Source organism: Molothrus ater, chromosome 2, assembly GCF_012460135.2.
Source record: "Molothrus ater isolate BHLD 08-10-18 breed brown headed cowbird chromosome 2, BPBGC_Mater_1.1, whole genome shotgun sequence".
NCBI classification, from domain to species: domain Eukaryota; kingdom Metazoa; phylum Chordata; class Aves; order Passeriformes; family Icteridae; genus Molothrus; species Molothrus ater.
Window position 1 is genome coordinate 97,711,597 of NC_050479.2, and position 25,263 is coordinate 97,736,859.

A 25,263-nucleotide genomic window follows, 5' to 3' on the forward strand; every position below is an offset into this window, starting at 1 on the left:
ATTTCTAAGCTGAGGACCATTCTCTACTAACAGTGCTAAAGGGGTTGGAGGGACAAGATCCTTCCTACTCTCCTTCTGACAACCTAGAAATCATCTAAGTGGGATGAGGCAACCAGAGCTACCTTGGACCTTGATTATTCATGTTCACAACTACAGAGCACACAAGGAGAAACACGTTAACAGTTTGTTAGTTTGTCCATTGTTTTTCCCCATCTCCTGCTGCTTACTGCTCAACCTGCGAGCAGCACAGCAGTGCAGCCACCACAAAGCTGTCCAGCAGAGGCAGAAGGCACATCTCAAGAGAGCGCTGCCAAAACGTGCTTTCTCCACTTACAGGCCAGCTTAGTATTCCTACAAGGGAGGAGCCATAGAACTTACTGCATGAGACAAAAAACCACCTCCTACCTAACGGCGACGCTGCTGTTTTATACCATGTGTGAAAGGACCTGTAAGATCAACAGAAAGCACCATCAGAGAATCAGGCTCTTGTTTACCCTTGTCAAGGTCACCCTCTCTGTGTATGGCTCAAGGCAGTCTCCTCAACACTGATCTTTCCATTCCTGCCTTAGGAAGGCACCAAGGAGATACAGATATGAATGCCATCCACATGATGGAATCATCACGTCTGCATAAACAGTTCCCACTTCTTGTTACAGAGAATGACTCTAACTGGAAAAGTGTGAGGTGCCAAATGGCATTAAAAAAGGGTAAGGTCAGTGTCATTGAACAATACCAAAATACCAAGTGTCAAACCAGAGACAGATTACTTCCACTGTGCACTCAGTACTCTGGAGGATAAATTGAATTTCACATGCAAAGATAGTAAAAATTGTAGACAGCTTTCTCCTTCTTTTTCCCTTTTTAATCTTTGCAGTTTTAATCTTAAACAAAGAAGAATGAAAACTTTTAGTTTGGTATGCTCTTTAGAGCCACCAGATACCAGGCACAAGCCAAAGTCATGTCTAAAATAAGCAATTAAAAAAAAAAAAAGAACATCAAAAACCCACTTTGAGCAATCAAGATTAGGATGTGCAACACATTATTAAAACAAAGCCAATAAAACTATTCCAATCTACAAAAATTTGTCCACTATTTTAAAGGCATGATTAACAACTCACTTTCTCGCCTTTACAACCTTACGGGCACCGCATTGCATCACTTTTTATTGGCTGTTTCTTCACAGAAGAGAACAAGACAACACAAAATATAGAACACAGCTAGGGAGAATCTGATCCACCATTAACCATCTTGGGTGAAAGCATCCAATTAAATCTACCTTATCAATATCTTCCTCTTCTTCTTCCTCTTCTTCCTCTTCAGAGAAGTCAAGGAGTTTCTTGGCCAGCAGGGGATGCCACTGAAGACACTTCCTTTTTGGTCGCTTCCCAGTTCCTTCACCTTCTGTTGAGTGATCCTTATTCCTACTACTGCCTTTCATTACTGTGACCTGTCATGCAAAAATATTGATAAATTCACAACAAACCCTCAGGCATAAATGACCATCAAACCAGTGGCAAATATATGAGGCACCCATGCAAGACTCTCAGAATTTTCTGGCAAGATATTAGATAGAGATTTATTCCAATTATTGATATAAGCATGGATGTACTTTATGCATTCTTAACACTTCCACGTAATGCCTAGAGTAACTACCAATACACAATTTAAGAGCATGAAGTAAGGATGTCAGCTAAGCCAGCTCTCAAATGTGCCCCTGTCTGAAGGATGGCAGAGAAGTCCTTCACTAGCCAAGTGAGTGACTCCACAGCTCTCTCACACATATATCCATTGCAGCTTTTCATATTTTGCCACTACAAATGTCAACGTCAGGACATCCCTCTTTCTCACAGTGGAACATATGACCAACCACTCACATGTTAATGCACTTATATACACCAGTATTGATACAGAGCCCCACGATACTATGAGCTAAGGATTTGTCCAGTGCCATTAAAAGGTGCAATAGGGAAATCTGAGTCCCTAAGATAAGTGAATTTTAATAAACAGATTTGAAGCAAACAACCAGAGATAGTTATGCTGACATTTTCAAAGTACTGCACAGGAAACAAAAACCATGTGCTGAGCCAAGTGCATGCAGAAGACAACTCATATTTAGTTGTGGGTGTGTCCATATCTAAAAAATACCTCAGAACTACCTCTTAATAAAAATTCATGCTTAACGCATGCAAAGTATCAGTTTAAGGGTTGACTTAAGAGATGTGCTACCCAACTAAAGGACAAATTAATATATATAAACAAATAAAACCAGCACATTACATCAAAGTAATGAAGCACACAGCAAGTGCTGCTAGCACAGAGCCTGGTCCCTTGTAGCCTTCTGTTAGCATAGTGCAGTATCAGTGGCAATCCTGACAGGAGCATGGCTAGCTTTCCAAGAAAATAACACAAACATCAAAACATACTTAAGAGTGGTTAGCCAGATACATCTTATCCAACAAAGCCAATAAATTTGATGTAGTCTTACATGAGTTTCTCACCATCAGGATAAAGCACCAGCATAAGCCCTGGTCCCATAGGCAAAGCCAGAAGAGGCTGTGTTGCTGACCCTCAGGAAAAGGGCACAGAAAGAATCAAACCTTCTAATTGCAAGGCCACAGTGCATTTTAGGATGCTGCTTTCTGTAAGATGCCTGGTGCAACACTAATGTTTCAGCCTGCAGGGCCACACAAGAAAGCTGCCACACCGGCACTTAGACCAGCTGCCCGAGCCACTGTACCACCTCTGGGGAAAATGCCCCCCAAGAACCATCTTGCACCGCTCCAGCCACATTCCTACATTTAGTGAGCACTAGTTCTGGTTTTGGATGATCTCTTCCAGGTGTTTCTTGTTGGTTAACTTCACCGGCATTTTGGCAATGTGTCCTTGCTAGCACCAGAAACGTCCATAAGCGGCTGCTTCCCCTGCAGACTTCAGGAGTGCAGAAAGCTAAAGGACCTTCAGACACTACTTACTGTGTCTGAAGTAAGCAGATGTGCTTACTGGAGGAACAACTGAAGCCTGAAGGGAGGAGGTTCACAAATTTTAACCTACATTTTAAAATAGCATTTTCCTGGACGTATATTGAAGTTTGTTAGATCTTCCCCACTTGTCAGCACTATCTGCCCCCCTACTCATTAGGGAAACGCTGTAACTTTGTATTAACTTTGTCCCATTAAGTGACATACTTTGGTATCCACATCTGCCTAGAAAAACATTTAAACTTTGATTTCGTCTCACGCAATCTTCTGTTCATCTTCTGTAACCAGCTTCTGTAGGTTACAGGGCGTTTTATACAGCACATAACCATGCACCATTTTACCTAAATTTTCATCCATGACTTGCAAAAAACAGATCCAAATACATGAACCATTTTGTCTTAAAAAACCCCATTAAAGTGTGGAAAATGAAGCCACAATCCAGTATCAGGAAATGTGTGTTTGAAATTGTTTTTATCCCACTGTGACCTCTGCAATGTACCACACTGCACTGTGCTCTCCATCTGTCTCTCTTCCTAAAGTGCTGAACCACCATTTGCTTTTGTTTGGGGTATTTTCACACACAAATCATGAGTTAATGTTCAAGCAGGAACTTCAGCTCCTGTGGGCAGCAGAGATTCGTTCAGAGATTGTTAAGTGATACAGATCTGCCTATTACTGCAGTCAATAAAGCATGTGGCCTATTTCTGAGCAGGATAAATACACTACAGTACTACAGGGAGAGCTACTCCAGCCCTCACCACTCATGTACTCATGTACATGAGCTAATCCTAAGTATGATGAGTACTACTAGTAGCCTTCTACCTTGTTAGTGTGAAACTAAATTAACATTTGAGAAGTGCTCCATGATCCTTCTTTACAAAGCTCATCTGAAGTCTCAGGGCTATTTCAACAACAGTACCACCTTTAGAGCTGGCACCTCTCTGCCTGCTGCCCTTAAAAGGATGAGTAGGGGAAGACTTCACAGGACTTAGGTGTATTTTACATGTGCTCTCCATCACCCCGAGACCCTGCCTATGCTCTGTGCTGCGTTTGGCGAGGCAGCACAGAGCCAAGCACCGGTCACCTTGCAAATTCCTACCTTACACCTCTTCACCCCAGCTGAGCTCACAAATAATTTTTGTTTTCCTTGCATGAAGGCTAGGTATTAAACTCTCATCACTAAAATTAATTGATCAAAGCTCATTAGTACTAAAATAAAAATGTATACTCAGCTTCAGGAATTCAAGGGATGTTCATTAGGTTGTTTTAATAAATTGTGAATCATTTTACAAGACAAGAGTCATTTAAATCCTAGCTGTCATGCAAGCACTATTTACCACAGAAAAATAGTCACTCTTTCTGCTTAGGAAAGAATCTCTGCAATGATCAACAACAAAACCTCTCCTGATTTTGACACCACTGATGGAAGGACTGAGACAACAGATAGACTTCAAACTTTATGTTTACATCATGGCCTGGAAGTCCCTCACTTCTTAAGTATGTCAAGCTATATACTCTACCCTCTATGCCTGCTCTTCTTTCCTCTAAGTAGGAAGTAATTCATAACAAACACATAGAATAATTTCCTTCCCTTTAAGGTGGGTCATATTCTATTTTTACATACTTTTGCATTTCCAAATCCTCTTTCCCCATATCTATTTATTCAGGTCCCCGTAAGTTCTGACCTACATTCCAGGGAGAGAGAGATTTCAGAGACTTCTCAGAGACTTTTTTTGGTGCACTTCTTGCTGATGCCCCTCAGTCAAATATAGGATTGGCATAATGAAAAATGTTCTAATTCTTTATTACATCACATGTGACTTTTCCTGTTAAAAATGGATGCCAACATAGTGTATAAACTTGTTTTCTCTGGATTGCTTCACCTTTTACTTTACTATGCCTGCACTTCATGGGCATTTGTCTCCTAACTGTTGATATATTAACATACTCACATAATTAGAGAGAAATCCATAAAAGAATCCAGGCAAATGCAAATTACAGCTAACATGGACATTTTCCTTTTGGCAAGATGTAGCAGAATGCGTGTATGATTATGATTAAACGACAGTGAAAGTTTTACTGGATTTATTTACTTCGTGAATGGCAAAACATCAATGGAATCCAGTTACCTGACTCTTAAGATTCTATTTATTTATCTGATTTTTTTTTTCCCCTTGACACATCATCAATAGCATGTTAGCTGCTTGTTTTACATGATAGACTGGAAGCTGGCAAACAGAAGCAAGCAAAAATACCACCTGTTTCTCTTTCAGGGATCCTCAAGTGCTGGCAAGCATCTCTACCAGCATGTTTTTAAAAAAAAAAAAGCTAGACTTGGGCCCTACAAGAACTAAAGCACACATTTAAGCTTGGCAATTGAGAAGGTCCATAGAAAGTCACACAATAAGCCATGTGCAGTCACAGAATAAGCCAAATCTTTGAGAGATTTGGGCTTAAAAGTAGAGAAAATACACAACACCTGATGTGAAAAGTTTGCAATAATTGGAATTTATGAACAAGAACACAAAAAAAAAGAGTAATTTCTTCTACAGATATCAGTAAAAATATAATGTATCTTTTAAGGCAGATGTAATGGCTTTTATAAGTTTGCAAGGGTAAAAATTATTAAAACCAGGCAACAAGATTTTACAAGTTACTTCTCAGCTTAAGGATGACAAAAATGAAGTGACAGCCACTAGGGAGAAAGTAGGAATATTTCAACAAGACAAGACAAAGGTATGGACAGCTTTCCTTAAAATAAGCCACATATGCTTTATAATGTCACCAGAGGATACCTGTCAAGGCTGACATTCATGATCCATTGACAGCAAGATACCTTCAGGGTGACATTCTACATTTACTTTTAGTGCATATACAGATCAAACATTACAGAAATATTACATCAGTACAAAAAAGTTAAGAATTTTCTTTTGTGTGTGCGTGTGTGTGCTGGCTGTCCTTCTGGTCCTAGAAACATTAATCAAAGAATCACACTCTTCTTGGATGTCTTATAAATATGTATAGCTAATACAGCTTCAGAGGAAAAAAAATATTCTTTAAGAAAAGAGTTGGATGGAGGGAAGGCAGAGAAGAAAACATTTAGCTTTTACTGCCTCTGTTTCTATTACAAAAACATAACTGTTTACAAGTCTTAATTTTTTAAAATGTTCATAAATAACAAGCATTTGATTACATTTGGTAATACTAAGTTTTGTTTTTCTGCTATCTTCCTCTGTTATTTATAAAAGCTTATATACACAGGTGACCAAGTACTAATTCAGCAATACGAATTTTGGGACTATCTCATCCCAGTGTTGATCAGCCACTGGAATGCTGCATGTGCTAAATAAGCTACACTTGATAAATTACATTCATAAACACCAAAATCCTTATAAAGGTCTTCAAAAGCAGCCAAATGCTCTAAGGCACATGTTGTAATACAGGTTAGAAAGAAATGCAAGACCTGCAAAAGCAGAACCCCATGGATTGTGACTATGATATGTTCCCTGTTGGAAGATTCTCCATAGAACAACATCTGAGCTTCAGCAACTTTCACTTCCATGAGGACAGTGGAAACAAATTTCAGATTTCCTGTTATCTTAAAAAAACCCCCACATTTCCTGGAGGCCAGCTGGGCTCTCGGTTGACTCAATGAAGATTACTGGTACAAAGGAGCAAAGGCAGAGTTTCAAGTGGATTTTCCACACTTTCTGCTCTGTTTTACACTATCTAAGTTCTCTACTACATGATAAAAACAAATGTTAATAAGAAAAGAGAGGAGAGGACTATGACACTAATAGCTTGTTGTTTTGGGGACTACTGAGTCAGTGACTTGAACTGTTTCAATAAAGAAGCAGGAGACTGGGAAATGAGTTCATGTTCTCAGCAGTCTAGTGGGCTGAAGAGGTATTTGAATTTTCACATGAAAGCAAAACGAGATTGTGGCTGGAAAATACACCTACACAAATAGAAAGTGTGCTTTTTTTTTTTTTTTAATAAGTTTCTTTTAGCTCTGGAATAAATCAACCAGAATATTTCTATAATGTAAGACAAAAACTAGTTGGCACTAATTGCTGACCATTCAGTGAATATACTCTTTATTGCTTCACAGCAGAAAGCCATTAATGAGCTTTCTAATTTTCAGAGATGTGATGGTTTAATGGGGGACATGCTGAGACTCAATGGGGTCCTGTTTGCCAGTGGAGGTTTGGGAGAGACTGTCACCACATGAAACACTTAGCAACACAGCTACAAGTGTTAGTTAATTTTTAATGACATACTCTTCCATCTTCAGAAATTATTTGAAACTGTTCCTTATTCTCAATCTCAGATTTCAGTTGCTTGCTTTCTTTGTTCTCTAATACAAAAAATAAAACCCCAAGATCACAGAAAAATGTCAACAGCATTTTTTTTAATTTTGGGGGGTTTTTTAAGTATCCATTTCATACCTGCCAAAGAGGAAGAAAAGCAACATATTACCCAAGTCAATAGAGTTTGTTTAAACTTCAACTCTACTCTTTCTCTTTTCCTTCAGACATGCGAAAAAAGAAATATTTTCTTTGGCATTTTTTAATGCAAAGAAATCAGGCAAGCTTTGTCTAGTATGAAAAACACTCTATGTTAAACAACTGCACTCATTGTAGCACCTTTTGCCTCTGTGAAGTGGCTCACTGGTGCAAGGGAAAGAAGGGAAAGAATCGATGGAAGAGCTTGCCTTGCAGAAAAAAGTCTGGGGCTGCAAATCACTAACATCTTTACTCAAACAGAAGCATATTAACAGGAGCCTAGAGTCACTTAGGTAAAAGCAGCTGTCTGAAGACTCAGGTCTTAACCATAACAGGACTTTTTGTTGTCTTCAATTTAAGTTACAGTAGGACATTTGGTATTGTAGGACTCATTTCAGACTTCAGCAACTGTAGAGGCAGGAACACAAGAACCAGAAACCCAGTAAGTCACAGGCTACAGCTATGCTTACTTCACCAAGCAAGGCTCCAGTGACACACTGCTAGCTGAAATGTCTGGGTCACGAAGTGCAGAAGACAAGCACTTGTTATGGTAACATCCACCTTTCTGAACACCAGGTGCTAACCACCCTGCATGCCAAAGGATCACCAGCAGGTCTGCCTACAACTCTGTCCATCTGCTGGAACAAGGCACCTGGATTATTAGCCTAATAACTTCCTTTGCCTGGAGCTCCTGGAGAGCAGGTAGGGGGTTCTCTCCTTGCATGCTCTGTGCAGTGCTAATGCAAAGGAACCACAAACCAGGGAGCAGGGCAAGGCCTCCTGCACATGTAGGTGAAGTCACTCACCCAGAAGAGGGACACACTGGCTCACCTGCACTACTAAACTTGGCTCTGCTCCTAGATGAAGGAGAGGCAACCCACAGAGCCTGCATATTTTGGCAATCCTTTTGCTCCAAAGTAACATTTCTTTTTGTTTCTACATTTGCTGCCACAACAGGTGAGAGCACCAAGGAACCTGGGAAGGTGAACAGAATAAATGCCTGAAATTCAAAACACAGAGGCAGCAGAGCCCAACCTACTTTGCAATACTTCCTCCCACAAGAGAGGAGATAATAACAATAACCGCTTCAGAGCCCTCTACTGATACCAGAGTAATTTATCAGCAGAGCACTTTTCACAGAATAGACTGTAAAGAGCAACCACCTCTCAGACAAGAGATGAGTGCTTGTCTGCAGAGCACCACAGACCATAGCAACAGCACAATCAAAAAAAACACTGACTTTCAGCAAGTTTGAGCTGCGAGAGCACACCATGAAAAATTTGCTTTGTGTTCCTGTCTAAGCAAGACTACCTGGGCCTGCATGGGGAGCTGCTTTTCTAGAAAGACAGCTGTCATTCCTGCATTCCCCATTATTTCAATGTTGCAAAATGAAAATCCTTGTGATTTGTCACCTGGATCACCAGGAGTTCTAGCTCCCTAGCTTTTGCAAGTCACTAAATGCTTAATCTCAGCATAAAGAGTTTTTAGAGCCAGTGAACTCACAGGCAAAATGGTCATACAAAGCACTTAATGAATTTCAGTGCATGGACATTCTCATCAGATCATTCCCAGGAGGGCATCTGCAGTTCAGCAACAGCTTCCTCACTGAAGGGCCTATCAGGTAAGAAATCAAAGTCAAATTGGAATTTTATGTGAAGCAGAATGGTGGCCTGGAGTTCTGCTCACAGCCTTTGGAGGATGAGACCCTATGAATGAAAGAAAAAAAAGTAAAAAAGTACATGTTCTAGACTTGCCACTCCCAAAGCTCTGTTTTTATCTGTGATTAGCAGGCATACATATTGCTGTAGGTTGCAATCATGGCAGAAACACAGCCAAGTGCTTTTGTGCAGTGCAGAGCAGCACAAAGAGGAGACGTTCCTGCAGCAGACATCGCGGGGGGGGCTGAATGGTAAAATTGTTCAACTCTCCTTTTCACCTCTTGTTGATTGTGTCCCAGTATCTTCTACAAAACCAGGACAGTGCAGCTGTGTCCATCACTACTGTAACCCATTCTAAGTTTTACCATGTGCCTAACGGAGCTTTCATAATAAAATTCACTCATAATTACCACCAGTGTCAGGGGAACCATATACAGCTGTATGAGCAAATGAAAGAATTACTCCCTTAATACATATTTAATAGGCCATAAAATATCCCTGCACAACCCCATATTATATTTTGTCTACTTCTGCTGTCTTCAATTCAAGTGCAATAGGCTAAGGCAGTTACCTAAACATTCCCTTGTACAGCTACTATCCACTACTCCTATGGAAAAAGAATCAAATTAATGGCTACAGAAAGTATTTACTCAGCTTCGTGTATCTCCAATATAAAGCCCATAAATCATGATAATGTAACTCTTATGCATCTCAGAAACAACCATAAAGACACACAAGAATTTCAAATAAAAGGGCCTTGTGCCATGTTCATTAACAGAAATACCGCAAGACTGACTTGATAATAAATTCTAGGCTACTAAAATATTTTATTCACTATCAAATTGTCACAATGACCTTTCATCCTCTTCCCTTACCAAGGGAGTAAAGTGTGTAAAGCCAAAAATGAGAAGTGAACCTTTGCGAGTCTGCTTCCTCTGTGAACCCCTCCCTACCAAACTCTGAATTAATGTCCAAGCTATTGACCGGATTTAAACCAGCAACACTTTGTTAAAATACATTGTATCTCACATTAGGCATAACCCACAGTAGGCATAACCCATAATGCCAAGAAGAGCGGAATTTTGCTAAAACAAATGGCTACAAATCTCTTCTCACAAACAAGAGGAAATGGCCTCAAGTTTAGATTGGATATAAGGAAAAACTTTCCCATCAAAAGGGTTGTCAAGCATTGGAACAGGCTGCTCAGAGATCTGGTTGAGTCAGCACCCCAGGAGGTCTTTTAAAAGACACGTAGATGTGACATTTAGGGACATGGCTTAATGGTGGATGTCAATGATTTTCAAGGTTTTTTCCTACTTAAGCAATTCTGTGATTCCTTTAAAAGTAAGTGGAAATCAAACTAATTTGCACACATTTATCAGTTATGTTTGTATTTATCATCTTGCTAAAGGCAGCATTTTAAGACTCAGGAATGAGCTTTTAATTCAGACTAGATTCCTTAATGCAGTGGTTTAGTCTGATCACAGAAAAAGATGCTAAAGAAACTTTAATTCTAGTTTCAGAAGTATCACTGTCTCTCAGAACTATGCAATACACATGAAAATGCTTTGGGTCTATGAACACTTGTAATGATTTTGAAAGCAAATGTATTATATTAATACGCAATTTTCAAGTGCCATCTAGTGGTTATTTTTTATTTCACGTTGGAATTTAAAAATAAACCTTCCCTTTTTCTTATCCTTAAAATTTTTAAAAAGTTCACTATTTCTATTACTTCCTGTTATTTTATAATGTGACTCTTGACCGTGCAATGGTAAATAGATGCTTGAATTAAGCCTAAGTTTGAGCATTCTGATGAACTGAATTTGGGCCAGAAAACAGCTGATTTCAGAACTAAAGGATTGCAAGAGAAAGGGGAAAAAAACCCCAACCTTATCCCTCTTACCCATGGAAACAAGGTACAAATGTCAGTTCATTATATAGAGCTTTTTCAGTACAACTCAATGACTTCTTATCATGAGAAAATTCTGACTTGTTAGAAGTCTGTAAATAACTAGGGTGAAAAATCAATTCTGATTGATTTGATTCTAAACACACAAGAAAATCCTGGAGAAAATGCATGTTCTAAGCATTCCTTACACTGGATAAAGCAAAAAATCCACAGTACCATATCAAAAAGTTTCTGCTTTACACTCAACCCAACCTGTGATATTATACAGGCCCAAAACTTAAAATACTCAGCAAAATCTGACTACTTAACATAGTAGTCTCACAATGGGAACAATTACTTCATGTCTTCTGTGTCCCATCTCAAATATCCTCTTATTCTCCAAGTATAAGGAATCGGGCTCACCAGCTATCTCTAAAAATGGCTAAATGTGCACATGCAGTAGTGTGCCCAAGACAGCATCAAACCACCCATGTGTACCATGCAGACAACCTGTGTGAAACACGCAGAGCATATCAAATCCTGAATTTAGTATGTCTGGAAAGACACCCGTATGTGCTTCCATTCCACCTGGAAAATTGTGGAACACTGTGTCAAGGTAGCCAACCAATCAAGGAAAGTATTTGGGCTTCTTCACAATGAACCTCTGAGAGCCTAAAAATAAGATGGTTCTATTTCTGTAATATACTTTCGCAGAGCTACAGTAACACACATATAATTTTGTGCTCACCTATGGCTATAGAAAAAGTATTAGAATTCAGAGTCTGAGATAGAGCCAAAGTTAAAAACCTATCATAACCAAACATCATCTTTGTTATTATTCTACTGAAAGACTTGTTAGCTGTGGCAGAAACAAATTCTCTGGGGAAAAAAAAGTAAAAATGCTTCAATCTTATTAATTCTGTCTTGAATTCAAAGCACTTTAATAAAAGGTGTGAACATTGCTATCTTCCTGACTTTTGCAGTTTGGAAAGATTCTAACAGAGACGAAAAATCTTAGACAAAAGGTCAGAAACAAATTCATGGAAAAAGAACTTTTCCAGTTCCCTGCTCCCTTCTGCTGTCTCTCCCTTCCAGAAAACAAATAAATTGAAAAGAAAACTTTCACATTCAGCAACCTTTTTGTGTGCTTGTTCCATGGGTAATCGCAGAGACATTACACCTGCCCAGCAAGGCCCACTTTGGATGCAGCTCCAGGCAGGTGTTCCCAGAGCCATGGAGCTCAGAGGATGCAGTGGAGTGACAGGCAGCTCATGCACCTGGCAGGGCCACCCTGCTGCCTCTGCACCCCACAGTCTCTGCTCAGCAGCCTCATCGAGCCAGCAGTGTCATCCCACCATGGCAATGACAGCAAGGAGCTTGCTGGGCAACCCCATCTGCTTGTGCGAGCTGGCACTCCAATGCACAGCCCTGGGAGCACCTCACTCGAGATCCCAGCCCTGGCTCCCACTCCTCAAAGTGCACACAACCCCTTACACACACTGCTGAACCTCTCTGATCCAGGGCTCATCCAACAGCCTCAGTGTAATAACCCACCTACAGGCCTTGGAAAATTTACAGAATAGACCAACTACCCCTGGGCAAATGGATAAGAAGCAACACAAAGATCTGGAGATGCAGGAAATCACAAAGCTGCCCCTGAACACAAGAACAGGACATACATATGCAATGGCTGAAACAGTAAAAAAAAAATCACATAACACACAGATGAAAGGAATAAACAATGTTACTTAAAAAGCCCTCAGAAGGTAGAATGTTATCTTATTCCATGTATAACCTCAATAAAGCAGCCCCAGCTATTTAGCACATTAAACTCCCCTTTAAACACCTATCAAAATAATCAAAATAATTTAAAGTTCTATAGTTCCATTATCCCATTGCCTAAATCAATGTACTCAGCTAATTCAGTTAATCCATTAAAAGGGCATGGAAATTTTGGCCTACACTGCTCCAGGTTCTTTCTAGGATGAGAGTACTTTGTGTATTCCCCCAGGTGTGTCCCACCTAAGAGCCCATGTGTTAAAATGATACAAGCTAAGTTAGCAAAGCAGTTCCCCCAGGATGCTACACACCATCAGTAAGTCTACTGCTCTTTTTGCTGGTGAAATGTGAGCTGAAATTCTGCATGGAGATTTACAGTACTTTTTTACAGAAAAGGTCTAAAGATCAAATCCACACAACTTATAAATTTTTAAACAAGTAGTTTTACTTTCATACCATAATTTTTAAAATTGCTTTAATTCAGAGCTACATATATACCAATATGAGCTAGAAAGCCCTATATAATGGAAAACAATGTCTAAGTGTGTAACTGAGCAGGCCTGAATTTCACTGATGGCAATTCACTGTAGCTTTATGGCCATATTCTCCTGAAGCTATGTGGATGTTGAGTATGAATGATTTCAAATTCCTGAAGAAAACAAGATACCAAGACAATGTGTTCTTTGCCAGGGAGGTAGCTTGATGCTAGAAGACATTTGAGAGTTTTTCCCTAACAATCTTGCAAATAAGCTTTGAACTAAACCATCAAAAGTAAGCAGGGCTGTAGACAATGCTCCCATTCTCAAGCATATGCATGCTCATATGCAAAAATGCATCACCACCTCGAGTTCTGCTGAACATAACAGTCTCTTTTAAGGAGAAAGAGACTTGGCTTATTTTTAATTCATAGAAAAGACAATCACAGGATTCAGCAACGTCCACTTCTGAAGATCTAAAGCTAGAAATGTGACATAAGCTGCATGTGAAAGATTTAGGAACAAAAATACTTTTGCATTGTTCCTCTTAAAATACCATAATACAGTTATTAATTCAAGAAAAGCACTATTATTTCAAGAAAAGGGTAATATTAAATACTAAATTCAGCAGCTGGGGGTTTCTAGTCCTGCTCAAGGCAGACCTAGCTTCAAAGCTGAACCACAGTGCTCGGGACCTCACTCAGGGATAGAAATTCCACCACCTCTTTTTCACCACTCTCACAATGGAGGGTATTTTTCCTCATTTTTCCTTATGCTTAACCCAAACTTCCCCACCTGAAACTTCTGACAATTACCTCATGCCTGTCCTTTCACTAGACATCTCTAAAAGGAATCAAACTTCTGCTTCTTCATTATGATCCTACAGGGAGTTGGAGTCAACTGGAGTATCCCCTCAGCCTTCTCAGGTGGAACACAAGGAGCTCTCACAGCCTCTCCTGGTATGTCACATGCTCTGACCCAACCCCCTGAGTGGTCCTCGACAGTGCTCCCTGCAGTCACTCTGTACGGGAATTCAGTCTCAGGAGCTCAGAGCAGGAAAACCCTTCTCTCAACCTGCTGTCTACACTCCTGCTCATACAGCCCAGCCTACAGTTTGCTTTTGTGGCTACAGGGTCTTGCTGCTCAATTCTAGTCAACTTACAGCCCATTATGATCACCAGATCTTCTCTGCAAAGCTGTTTTCTGCCTTTCTTTTTGTTAAACTTCTTGGGTTCCTGCTAGCCCACATCAACTTTCTCAAGTTCCTCTGAATGGCAGCTCCTGTAATCCACTACTTCCACCAATTTGGTGTCATCTTTGATTTGCTGAGAGTGCACGCCAACTTGTCATTTGTACCACCAATGAAAATATTAAGCACTGGCACCAGTATCAGCCCCCAAGGAACACCGCAAATAACTCTCTGCCAGTTCAATGCTGGCACAGCTAGTTTTTCCACACACTGCTGTCTATCCAACAATCCATCTAGGGAGAATTCATTTGGCTCCAGGGATGCTAATGAAAGTGTCAAAAAACTTGGTACCATCAAAGTAAACAAGGTCCTCTGCTCCTCCTTTGCCAACATCTTTCTCTCTCCACCACTTCTTCACACTCAGGAAGAATTTGCCCACAGTAAACTCATGTTTAGCTGTTTCCTGTCCTATTCTTGCTCTTCATGTATCTGGAAACGACTTCCAGGAGGACCAGTGCTGCAGTCCTCTCAGTCACCAGGCTGAGGTCAGTCAGCCTGCTGTTTCCCAGATGTTTCTTAGTGCCTAGAGCACAATGAAACACCTCAGAGTCTGATTTCTTCTGCCTGCATGATCCACAAGAATGATAACTCTGTTTCATTTGACCTGCGGTGACCTGAGACTACAACCATGCAACCTGTTTGCTAGCAATTCCAAATGCAGAAGAGCTGGAAATACTGGTATCTGGAGAACAAGCAGCACAGCTAGTTTGTCTCAACCCTTCCTGTTCCTTTCAAGAAGCTACCCAATACTACAAACTGAAGCTTGCAAACACCTCTGGCCCACTTAAAAAAATTTAAAAATCCATGAAATCTAAACACAGCAAGGCATTTTAATTGTGTTTGAAAATACAAGTCCAATTTAGTCCAAGCTTTCCTCTACATTCTAAAGCTTTAAAAAGCTTGGTTTTCAATAGGGGGAAGCACAAGAAGTTACTGTGATTCTAAGGCAAGCTCTAAAAAAACCTCAGCAAGCAAGATAAGAAGAAGCAAGTGAGCTTCCTCATCAAATAATGTGTGGCACCTAATGAACAAAACCTAAAATCCAGATGTTTGCCATCCTGGGAGGTCTGCAATGGACTGGTTATTCACAAGTCTATTGTTCTAGCCTCAAGTGTTTAAACACAAACAAGTTTTCCCTGAAAGTCTAGGTCCCTGACGAGCTGGTAAGCAACTGGACGAACAACCACATATAATTTGCTCACAAAACCTTACCAGAATCAGTGAAGATTCCAAATTATGTCAATAAGCTTGGATAGAACTTTCCAATCTAATTTTTAAAATAACTTGCTCTGTTGGCCACAGTTTGCAGGTTGGGAGAAAACAGGTGGAAGGCCTTTGCAATACTCTAGAATTGCCATAGGATACATTAATTTGGGAGCCATCTCTGGGATGCATGGGTCTTTCACAAGCCTTGAATGGTGACACAAAGAATCTCACTGCAAGAGACTCGTCAGCCCACTCAAGAATCAAACAGTGGAAATCACCTGAGACAGTTCCTACTATGAGTAGTCTAGGTCTGCACTGAAACCTCCGCAGGAAGCAGGGAGAGATTTTTATTTTCTTTTTAAAGAGATTTTAACTGGAGAGGCACTTTGGAACAGAAAAAGCTCTCAAACATGGCTGTGGATCCTTGCTTATTAAAGGCTGGGCCTTAATGAAGCCCTTTCAGAATGGGTGGATTTCATGCGTATGTGAACTTGAACACATACCCGTCATCAAGCAGCAACACAGAAACACTTTGTCTTCATCTCCTGATGCCCATTCACAATGTAATACTACTCACATTGCTGGACCCTTTTTGTCATTTAATAAACAAACTGAAAAAAAACCAAACCTCATTAATAAAAAGTTTTTTAAATATGAGCCAACAAACCACAACCCGTTTAGGCTCTCATCACTCTCAAAAAATTATCTCCATGTGTATCCAACATTTTCAAAAGACTGGGGAAACAGACGGGTTTCTCCTGAATACTCTGGGTATCAATGGCAGGCTTCTGTACACAAGCAAATACTTGTTATGCAGTTTACTATTCCTTGTGCTCTTGGAACGAGTACATCCTATCACCTATGGTCATTATCTGTGATCCGAGTTCCTCTGCTGACATAAATTGCAATGATGTGGTGAAGGAAAGAAGCAGACTTATCTGTGGATATGCCAGGTTATTTGATCAACCCTACCTTCTTCACACTACTATATGAACTCAGAAGAGAGACTCCTTTAGCTCAGTGGCTCAGTGGGTTTTAAGGACCTATTTTTCCATGATCAATGTTAACACTATCCTGAATTCTTGATGTTTGGGATGTTCATGAAGTTACAAACTAACACTGCAGAGAGCTTAAAAATTTCCTCCAGATAGGAAAATTTTTTCTCTGGAACATGAAAAATGGAAGATGAACTCACATGTCTGTGCTTCAACATCTTTTCTGTTTTCATTGCATCAGATTAAATGACTTATCCCTAAAACCAGATTTGTGAAAACTGGCTCTTGGTAACTCTTCCTGATGTTGGCATTAAATACCTCAATTTGCTTTATATCACAGTTAAATTGTAACAAGTCAAACATTTGGCTAAAGGTTAGGAAGTGCAAATGAGTTCTCATCACTGTAAACATTCTTAGTACAAGGGCAAAGTCAGCTCAGAGGAAAAAGTACACCACTTCCACAGTCAATTATCTTTAATTCACACTTCCAGCACACAGGCCTATCCCTGCAGGAGAAATCCAGAGACAGCAAAGGCAGATTCCCAAAACGTAAAGGCAAAGTATTCAATATAAAACATTTACAGGCTGAAAGAAAAAGAAGGATGCCTCAGGACCACCCACGGCAGCAACAGCAACTTCCAGTACAACACAACCAGCCAGAGGGATGATTTAAGGAAAAAAAGCAAAAGAAAAAGAACTGTAGAAAAACATTTGACGTAGGCATTCCTAAGAAACACTGAGGTCTGGAAGGAGAGCACTAACACATAAAACACAGGTTCCCTCTGCTGCCAAGTCCCATAGTCTGTGATTCAGCTCTTTGAGTGCATATGAAGATGTGTGAGTGAATATGAAAAGTGTGGAAAACATCTGTCTTTTAATTTGGGGATTTGTTGTTGTCAGTTATTCATTTTTAATAATGCCTTGTATACCTCAAAAATACTGAGTAAAACTGTAAACCAAAGAGCAGTAGTCAAAAACAATGTTGCCACAACTAGAGGATATTGGCTTGTATTCTTTCGTTAGATCTCCTTTTGGCAAGATTTTCTGGAGAACCCCCAAGAAAGTACCAGAGGCCCATAAAAACTGAAAGGAGAAGTTCTTTTAGTAAAATGGATTATTTAAACTTTGGGTTCTCATTTTGTTTTTATTATTACCTATTTAAAACTCACATTTCTTAACCAACAGTCAAAGAAAAAGTGGCTTCATGAAAAAAACTCCAACATTCTGGCTGCAGCTGAGTGGTGAAAACTGCTCCTGTAGTTCTCCAGCAGAGAAAAACCAAAACAATAAACTTCCAGCCAACATAAAAAAGCCACTTCACAAGTAAGACACACCTCAAACAAGATTGGATAGTTAAGATTACAGGTAGGCTTTATGGGTTTTATCTTCCTATCTTTATAACCACAGAGAAACAAAGATGGAAATACTGTTTTTCTTAGTTCTTTTGATCACTACTGGGAATCTTTGCTGATTGAATAACACATATAGAATGCAGTACTTGTGAATGCCTCCAAACTTTCAATGAGCTTTACAAACTGTATTATTATGCTTATGCAGATATTCCTAGATGGAAATACAGATATAAGTTTAGACAAGACATATCTACATCTAAATATGTATACATGTCAGGTCATAAACCCAAGGTTTTCCATCCAGCTGCTCTTCTATAGGAGAAGTGGCAGCTGTGCCCGCAGACAAGACAAAATATAGTTTACTGAAATAGAACTATCAATACAAAACTGTTCATGTAAAAAGAGTAATTGCTGATGAAATCCTTCCTCTACATTTAAGGAATTAATCTCTTTGAATAGAGAAGAATTTTCCATTTTTTTCTGTTGAGGGGTACAGCAATGTCATTGAGGTTTATCTTTTTAATAATGATTTGCTGTACAGTCAGTTTTCAATGAAGGAATTGATCATGTCCAAGTAATTGTAAATGATACAATGAAGTCAAAGATCACAGGATAGCTCTTATTTGCCGTAAATTTGGTTTACTCAAATGTGGCAAATATGCTTTCAGTTTTTCTTGAAAGCTGATCAGACTCCCTTTTCTTTTTGCATTAGGAACCACAGCAGAGAGATTTAAACTACAGAGCAGAACAGTAACAGCCACCTTCCACCTTTTCACTTTCCTGCAGTGAACTCACTTGTTGCAGAAGGAAAACTATTTGCCCATCAACCCTCCCTCCAACCTTGCCTTGCTCAGAACATTCACCCACCGCCTAGAACAGAGGGGAGCAGAAGCCAGATGGACATGGCACTGACCATCCAGTGCTGATGAATAAAGAATACTGAGCAGCCCACAATGCACCCAAACACTAACAGCCAAGTCTCCTTACTCCTGCTGTGACTTTATGAAGGCAGCTTTCTTTGAAAACACCCTGGTTAAGCAGCAGCTGCCATCTCAGCATTCCTTCGGTCACACTACCCCATGGCAGGTGAGTGGCTTTGTCACCCACATCTCTGCCTGCAGCTACCACGGGACAAACACCCTGTTAGAGAACCAGGAGAGCTGAACAGCATCTTGGGCCCTTCCCTTCCCTTCCCTGCATGAGGGACTGCAGGAAGCCGAGTGTGGGCAAACCTCCAACGTCCAAGAGGGACATCTGTGCAGCAGGGCTGACAAGTGCTTCCAGCTACAGCATCAACCTCGAGGCACTGCGGTTTTTTATGCTGCAGATTCCTTTCCTCACTACATAACTCAGTGCTCTTCCTACGTCACTGAAGTCAGCAGAGATTTCACTTGAAAAAGACTCAGCTGCCTGCAGAGCAATGCCAAGCTTGGGGCCATACATGGCCCTGTTTCCTCCACAATGCCCACTCTCAGTGCACTGCCAGCCTCCTCTCCCCAGCTTAAAGCTAGGGCCTCTGCACACCTTCCCATCTGCAAGGCTCACATCTGCAACAGTGGTGAACTGACTCCAAAGCAGCCTAAAATCATCAGGAGAGAAGATGCATAATAAATAAGCAAAAAAATCCAAAAAAAACCCCACCCCCAAACAAAAAAGGCCTTAAAGCCTAACTCCTTCCAGTTATTATTTAGATGCTTGCTCTGAGACTGATACACGAGTGTCTGTGGAGAGGGGGGATGTGACAGCAGCTATACTGGACAGCATGGACAAGATTATAAACAAGCTGAGTGTGGTAATCATCACACACAAAAACCCAGACCCACAAAACCATTTCTCTGGAGAAGAAAAGCAATCAAACCAAACAAAAATCCCAGGTTACTTTTCTACCTCTCTGTCTTGTTTTGCTAAGAAAGCCCAAAAGTCTCTATTATGATACCAGAAAAACTATATACAAATATATATTACACCAAGCTTAGACTCAAAGCTAATTTAAATCAGCATGCATGAGAGGTAGGAATACAGACCATTACTGAACTACTGACACCTTTGTATTCAAAGGGTTTTCTTATTCAACCTCAGACAACTGGAGACTGTGCCTTCTGTGCTTCATGGAAAAGCACCCTTCACAATGCAGATAATGACCTACAATACCTATACCAGGTTATGGAAATAAAATTTTATAGAAGGAGAAAGATCCAGAAAGAGGAAAAGCAAACTGACAGCTTACATAATGTTTGAAAACCTCTACTGAATGACTCCATGCCTTCATTCTGGAGCAGCTAGCTCTTCACCACAAAGAGTCACCAGCAAAGCCAAAGATAAATAAAATAGGTAAGTCAAGATAAATAAAATAAACACATTCAGGTTTGTAATTTCACATTTTGTAGACTCTACTGAGCATCCTGTATGCACTGTTATCACTTTGAATGGATGTTCAATAAAGAAAGACTGACTTCGCTGGTTTTTTAAGTGCTATCCGAAAAAGTTCTAATGCAGTTCTTATTGCTTTGCACAATAAAAGCATACTGAAATGCAGTGTTTTAAAATGGTCTCACTGGAGAAAGTATAAAATAAGTAATTAGCCAGAAATCAGACTTTCTACTCTGTTGTATTATACATACAGTGAAATTACTAAATTGGAACAGCTGGGATACAGTTTAACATGTACAACTTTTGCATTTTCTACCTCTATCAAATTTGGTTTTTTTTACTGTATACACATATTTACAAGAGCCAGGAGAGGGGAATTTCACCCTTGGAGAGAGAGACTCTTCTGAATTATGAATTGCTTTATGACATTAAATCCTAACAAGATGCATCTCAGAAGACCACTTATCCTGGAGCCTGCTAGAGCTCAGTGTTAAGACGCACTATATGCAAGTTCTGTATCAGATTAGAAAGCAATTACATCACTCAGTGAGTGTTTGTTATTTGACATTTTGTTTTCTCTGGACTACCTGTGTCACATATCTTTTCAAACACCATTACAAAACTTCACATCAGCAAAGAGAATTTTCTACTTTTTAGGCTATGGAAGTTATCTTACATATACAACAACAAGCCCTTATTTACACAGGAACAGTTAACTAAAATTAACTCACATGTTTTCAGTTCTTACTTCAGGCAGACTTGTTTACTCTCAGATAGCTTAGGCTTGTTCCTCAATACCACAAAGCTCAGAGGATGCCAGGGAAATACAGCTGTACCAAATGTTGGAATTTACATCCATGGCATGTGACTGTCAGTGTCTCACAAAAACCAGGCTGATTTCTGATCAAAGAGTCCACAAAGCTGAAGCCTCATAAGACAAATAATTTAGAGAGTTCACTACTTTGATTCAGGTTAAATGGATTTATGAGCTTAGAAACAGGACTAAGTTACTGTAATTTGAGCAGCTGAGCCGTGTAGCTGACTATACATGCGCACTTTGGCCTTCAGCAAAAGCCAGGTCAAGCACATTTTTCCCTTATGAAAGTCAAATGATAGGAGATTTGAATGGAGAAAATTCCAAGAAAGGGGATTTATGGAGTCTACTCACTTCACCTCACCACTGGGACAACAGCACTCCCAGCAGAAGCTGCAGACACCCAATCAACAAAACATCCCTATCCTGCAATCTGCTGCAAGGTCCATCCCATGGGAGCACCAGACTGGTGTTCACACCGTAACATTCACCAGGTGTCCACATTCCAGAGAGCACTGACCATCTGGAATTCTCCAAATGTGAAAACTCTGCATGGTGTGTCCCACCACATGCCTGGCCACGTACCTAACACAACAGCTAGCTCTTAATGCATCTCTCATGATGACACAAAGAGGGACACAGCAGCACCTGCTAAGTGACTGCAGTGGGCTGCTCACTGCCATAGGAACAGACAGCTCTCCTACTACAGCTGGAGCTTGAGATACAGGGCTGCAGATCAGCGACACGTTACACAGCCTGCTTGTTCATGACTGAATGCATTGTTAAAAGGCTCAGACACATCATCAAATGGTGGCCAGATACTAGTGATCCATCTCATCCTAACTCAACAAAGTTGTTGCCAGTAGTCAAAAGCAAACAAGGATTATCTGGAATTCTGTGTGTGCCCTGCACACCTCAATTTATGTTAAAGGAGAATGGTGCAATACTGGATTGGCTGAGATTTAAATTAAGACAATATTAAGATAAAAGTTACAAGCTTGAGTTGGAGGAAAATGGGGAAGCAGGCCTCTTCCTGAACAGAGAGACAGTATTAGATGCCATAACTAACCAGCACAATCTTGAATCTTGTTAACTATTTTAAGTCACAGGCCACAACCCCAGCAAGGCCACCTTCTTCAGCCGACTACACCGATTCACAGTACCTACAGGATCTAGGAACTAGGAGATCTAAGTTATCAATGAACTCCTTGTGCCCCCTGAGCTCTAAAACCATTACCTCTGGCTTGACAGGAGTGAAATTTACCCATCTTCTTCCCCCATCAGGAAACTTGGATGAATGGCAACTGCTGCTAAATCCGATCCATCAATCTCTAGCAAAGAGATTATTCCTGGGGAAGACATTATAGTCTGGAAATGCTGCAAGCTAGAGATGCCTGCTCAAGTCTGGAGCCAAGGGCTCAGAAGTCTCCCAGGACCCAAGCAGGCACCTTCCCCATGGGAAACAGAAGTGCCACAGAGACACAAGTAACTGTGAACTGCACGGCCACTCCCAAGGCTCATCAGGATGCTCCTCACCTGTTTGCTTAGCCTGAAAGCAATGACCAAGCCTGCTAGTGCTTCAAAGTAGATCAAGTTTGAGAAATGCCATCAAACATGTGGGAACTGCAAGCAGACCTACCCTGCTAGGTATCCCTGTAGCTCACCACAGCCACAGAAGAGGCTCAGGTTCATGTACTGGCTCACTAAGAGCCACTGGTGCATCAACATAATCCCAGGAAAAAGCTTTTGTCAGGAGAGAGTTGTACAATAACAAAACTTCCTATGTTTCACATATGGTCTTCAAATACTCAAGCAACAAAATCCTTGACCTAAGCATCTCACAGCTTAAAAAGAGTATCTGACACAGAAGCCAATCTCCAACTGGAAAATGTTCTCAAAGAAACCAGAGATCTGAGAACTATCTTGACTCAGCACAGTATGTTTTATGATATTAGGAATAGCTCAGCATTACACAAACCAGAAAATGCAGTTCCCCCAAACTCTTAGGGGCTTATCCACATGTCTGAAAATCAAACACAGAGTATATAATTAAGGAAAGTGAAATGCTCTTCACCATCACCCCCCTCCCCCTCAATGGATCCCAAGCCTTGCCTGCTAACTCCTAAGATACTTTAAATCTAAGAGGGTGAGGGATAAAAAAGAAAAAAAAAGGCAAAAAAGGAGAAGTAACAAAGGCATAGCAACACATCTGAATATCTACTGACATGTTCATGGATCTATCAGAATTAGGACAGATTGTTGCTACCTGCTTTACACTACACCAAGAAAAAGAGTGAGAAAGGACTGAGAAGAAAGTGGGTTTATCCCGAGTTTCAAAAGAAATCTTTCCTCCTTTCTCCACAGCTTCTCCCTTTGGGGAGAACATGATCATTAATGAAAAAGCTGCTCAGATACCTAATTGATAATGAATTTCAAAAGAAAAACCTTGAGCTTCATAGGTTAACTCTCTCATGAAATAGAATTTCTCTTTAAAGCAAAGCTTGGCATAAGGGATACTAATTCCTAATATTATCCATATAACCAGAAGTTATTTTTGCTTGCAGGTTGATATAGCTCGGACATGTTTACAAACACAGCCGTGAAACGGAAGTTGAAAAACCACTCATATTTCCATATGTGTATTCTGGGTTCTTTCAGACTATTCTCAACTCCTGGGCCCAGTCTCTTTGCTCTGCCAAATTTCCCCAAGCCAGCCTATGGAGCTGCTCCCAGAGATGCAGGACTCTTGCAGTTGACACTGCACAAGTCTGCCTGTACACTGGGCATAACAGAGCCACAGAATCAAGCCATTCCCTTAGGTGTTGGACTTGATGATTCTTGTGGGTCCCTCCCAGCCCAGAATGCTCAGGGCAAAGTTTGACAGAACCACGAAGATACAAAGAGAAAAACATTGGAAAGAGCTCAGATTTTACTTCCATAAGCTCAGCGCCTGGAAGGGAAATTTTCAAGCCTCCTATTTAATATGCAAGATGAAAAATATATATAGTAAAAACCTTCATATATGTGTTATCTTATATATATATACACACACACAAACATATAACCCTGAACAAACAAGAGACCACAAAAGAAGGAAATGTAAGCTTTCTGTGAAATCTTTCATACTCCTACTTTATACTTCACAAGATGCATTTTCTTGTTAAATTTTCCTTCTTATTTGCAACAGCAACCTACATGTTATTAAAATATACATATATATATTCAGCATGGACACACATATACCCTTTTATAATTTTGAACCATTTCAAAATCTCACCTGGATTTATTTAACTACATACAGTCAGCGGAATGTTCCAAAATAAAAATTCTGCATTGACAACCTGCTATTTACTAATAAATAGAGTAAGTGTATGAACACAAAACTGCATTAGGAGAAAACATCCTTTCCCTCAATAGGCACTCCCAGAAGTAGTGATGCAAACCTGACATTTCCTGACTCAGTAGACAGGCTCCCTGTCAGCGCTGTGTTTAAGGACAGAAAGAGTCCTGTTAGCTGCCAGTGCTATTCCCGAGCCCGAGCCAGCAGAACAACAAGCGGATAAACAGATCACAGCCCCAGCTCTGATCACCAAAGCTGCCCACCAGGTTTTGTCTGCAAGACCAGTTTCTGCGCATGTGACCCATTTCCCTTTCTCCCACACTGAGCCCAACAGGATAGCAGAGCTGCCAGACAAGGCAGAATCAGGCCTAAAATTAACTTTATCAATCACAGTAAAACCATAGGAAGAACCCAATTAACTCTGCTCCCCCAGGCTGAATTGTGCAGGACAAACAATGCACATTCCTACCATTCTTCCAGCTTTTGCATTCAGCAGCTTTGTCACAGAAACCCTATAACCAGCCCGCAGCCAAACCTGGTTGTTGTTTTTTTTTTTAAACACCATTTTTGCCAGGAATTCCTGAACATTCTCTTCCACCTCCCACCAGTATACTTCTGTAGTTACTACTAGCCACCTTCAAGCCACATTT

General features: G+C 40.4%; 1 protein-coding gene across 5 annotated transcripts in view; it reads right to left on the bottom strand.

Moving 5' to 3' along the window:
- The window catches only part of BBX (BBX high mobility group box domain containing), a 139,576-nt gene that overhangs the window by 63,361 nt on the left and 50,952 nt on the right, over positions 1-25,263 (bottom strand). For all 5 annotated transcript variants that reach the window (XM_054518632.1, XM_036382038.2, XM_036382023.2 and 2 more), the window contains one exon: positions 1,277-1,447. In XM_054518632.1, the coding sequence (XP_054374607.1) occupies positions 1,277-1,438 (162 nt within the window). In that variant the 5' untranslated portion in view covers positions 1,439-1,447. The remainder of the gene's footprint in view (positions 1-1,276; positions 1,448-25,263) is intronic.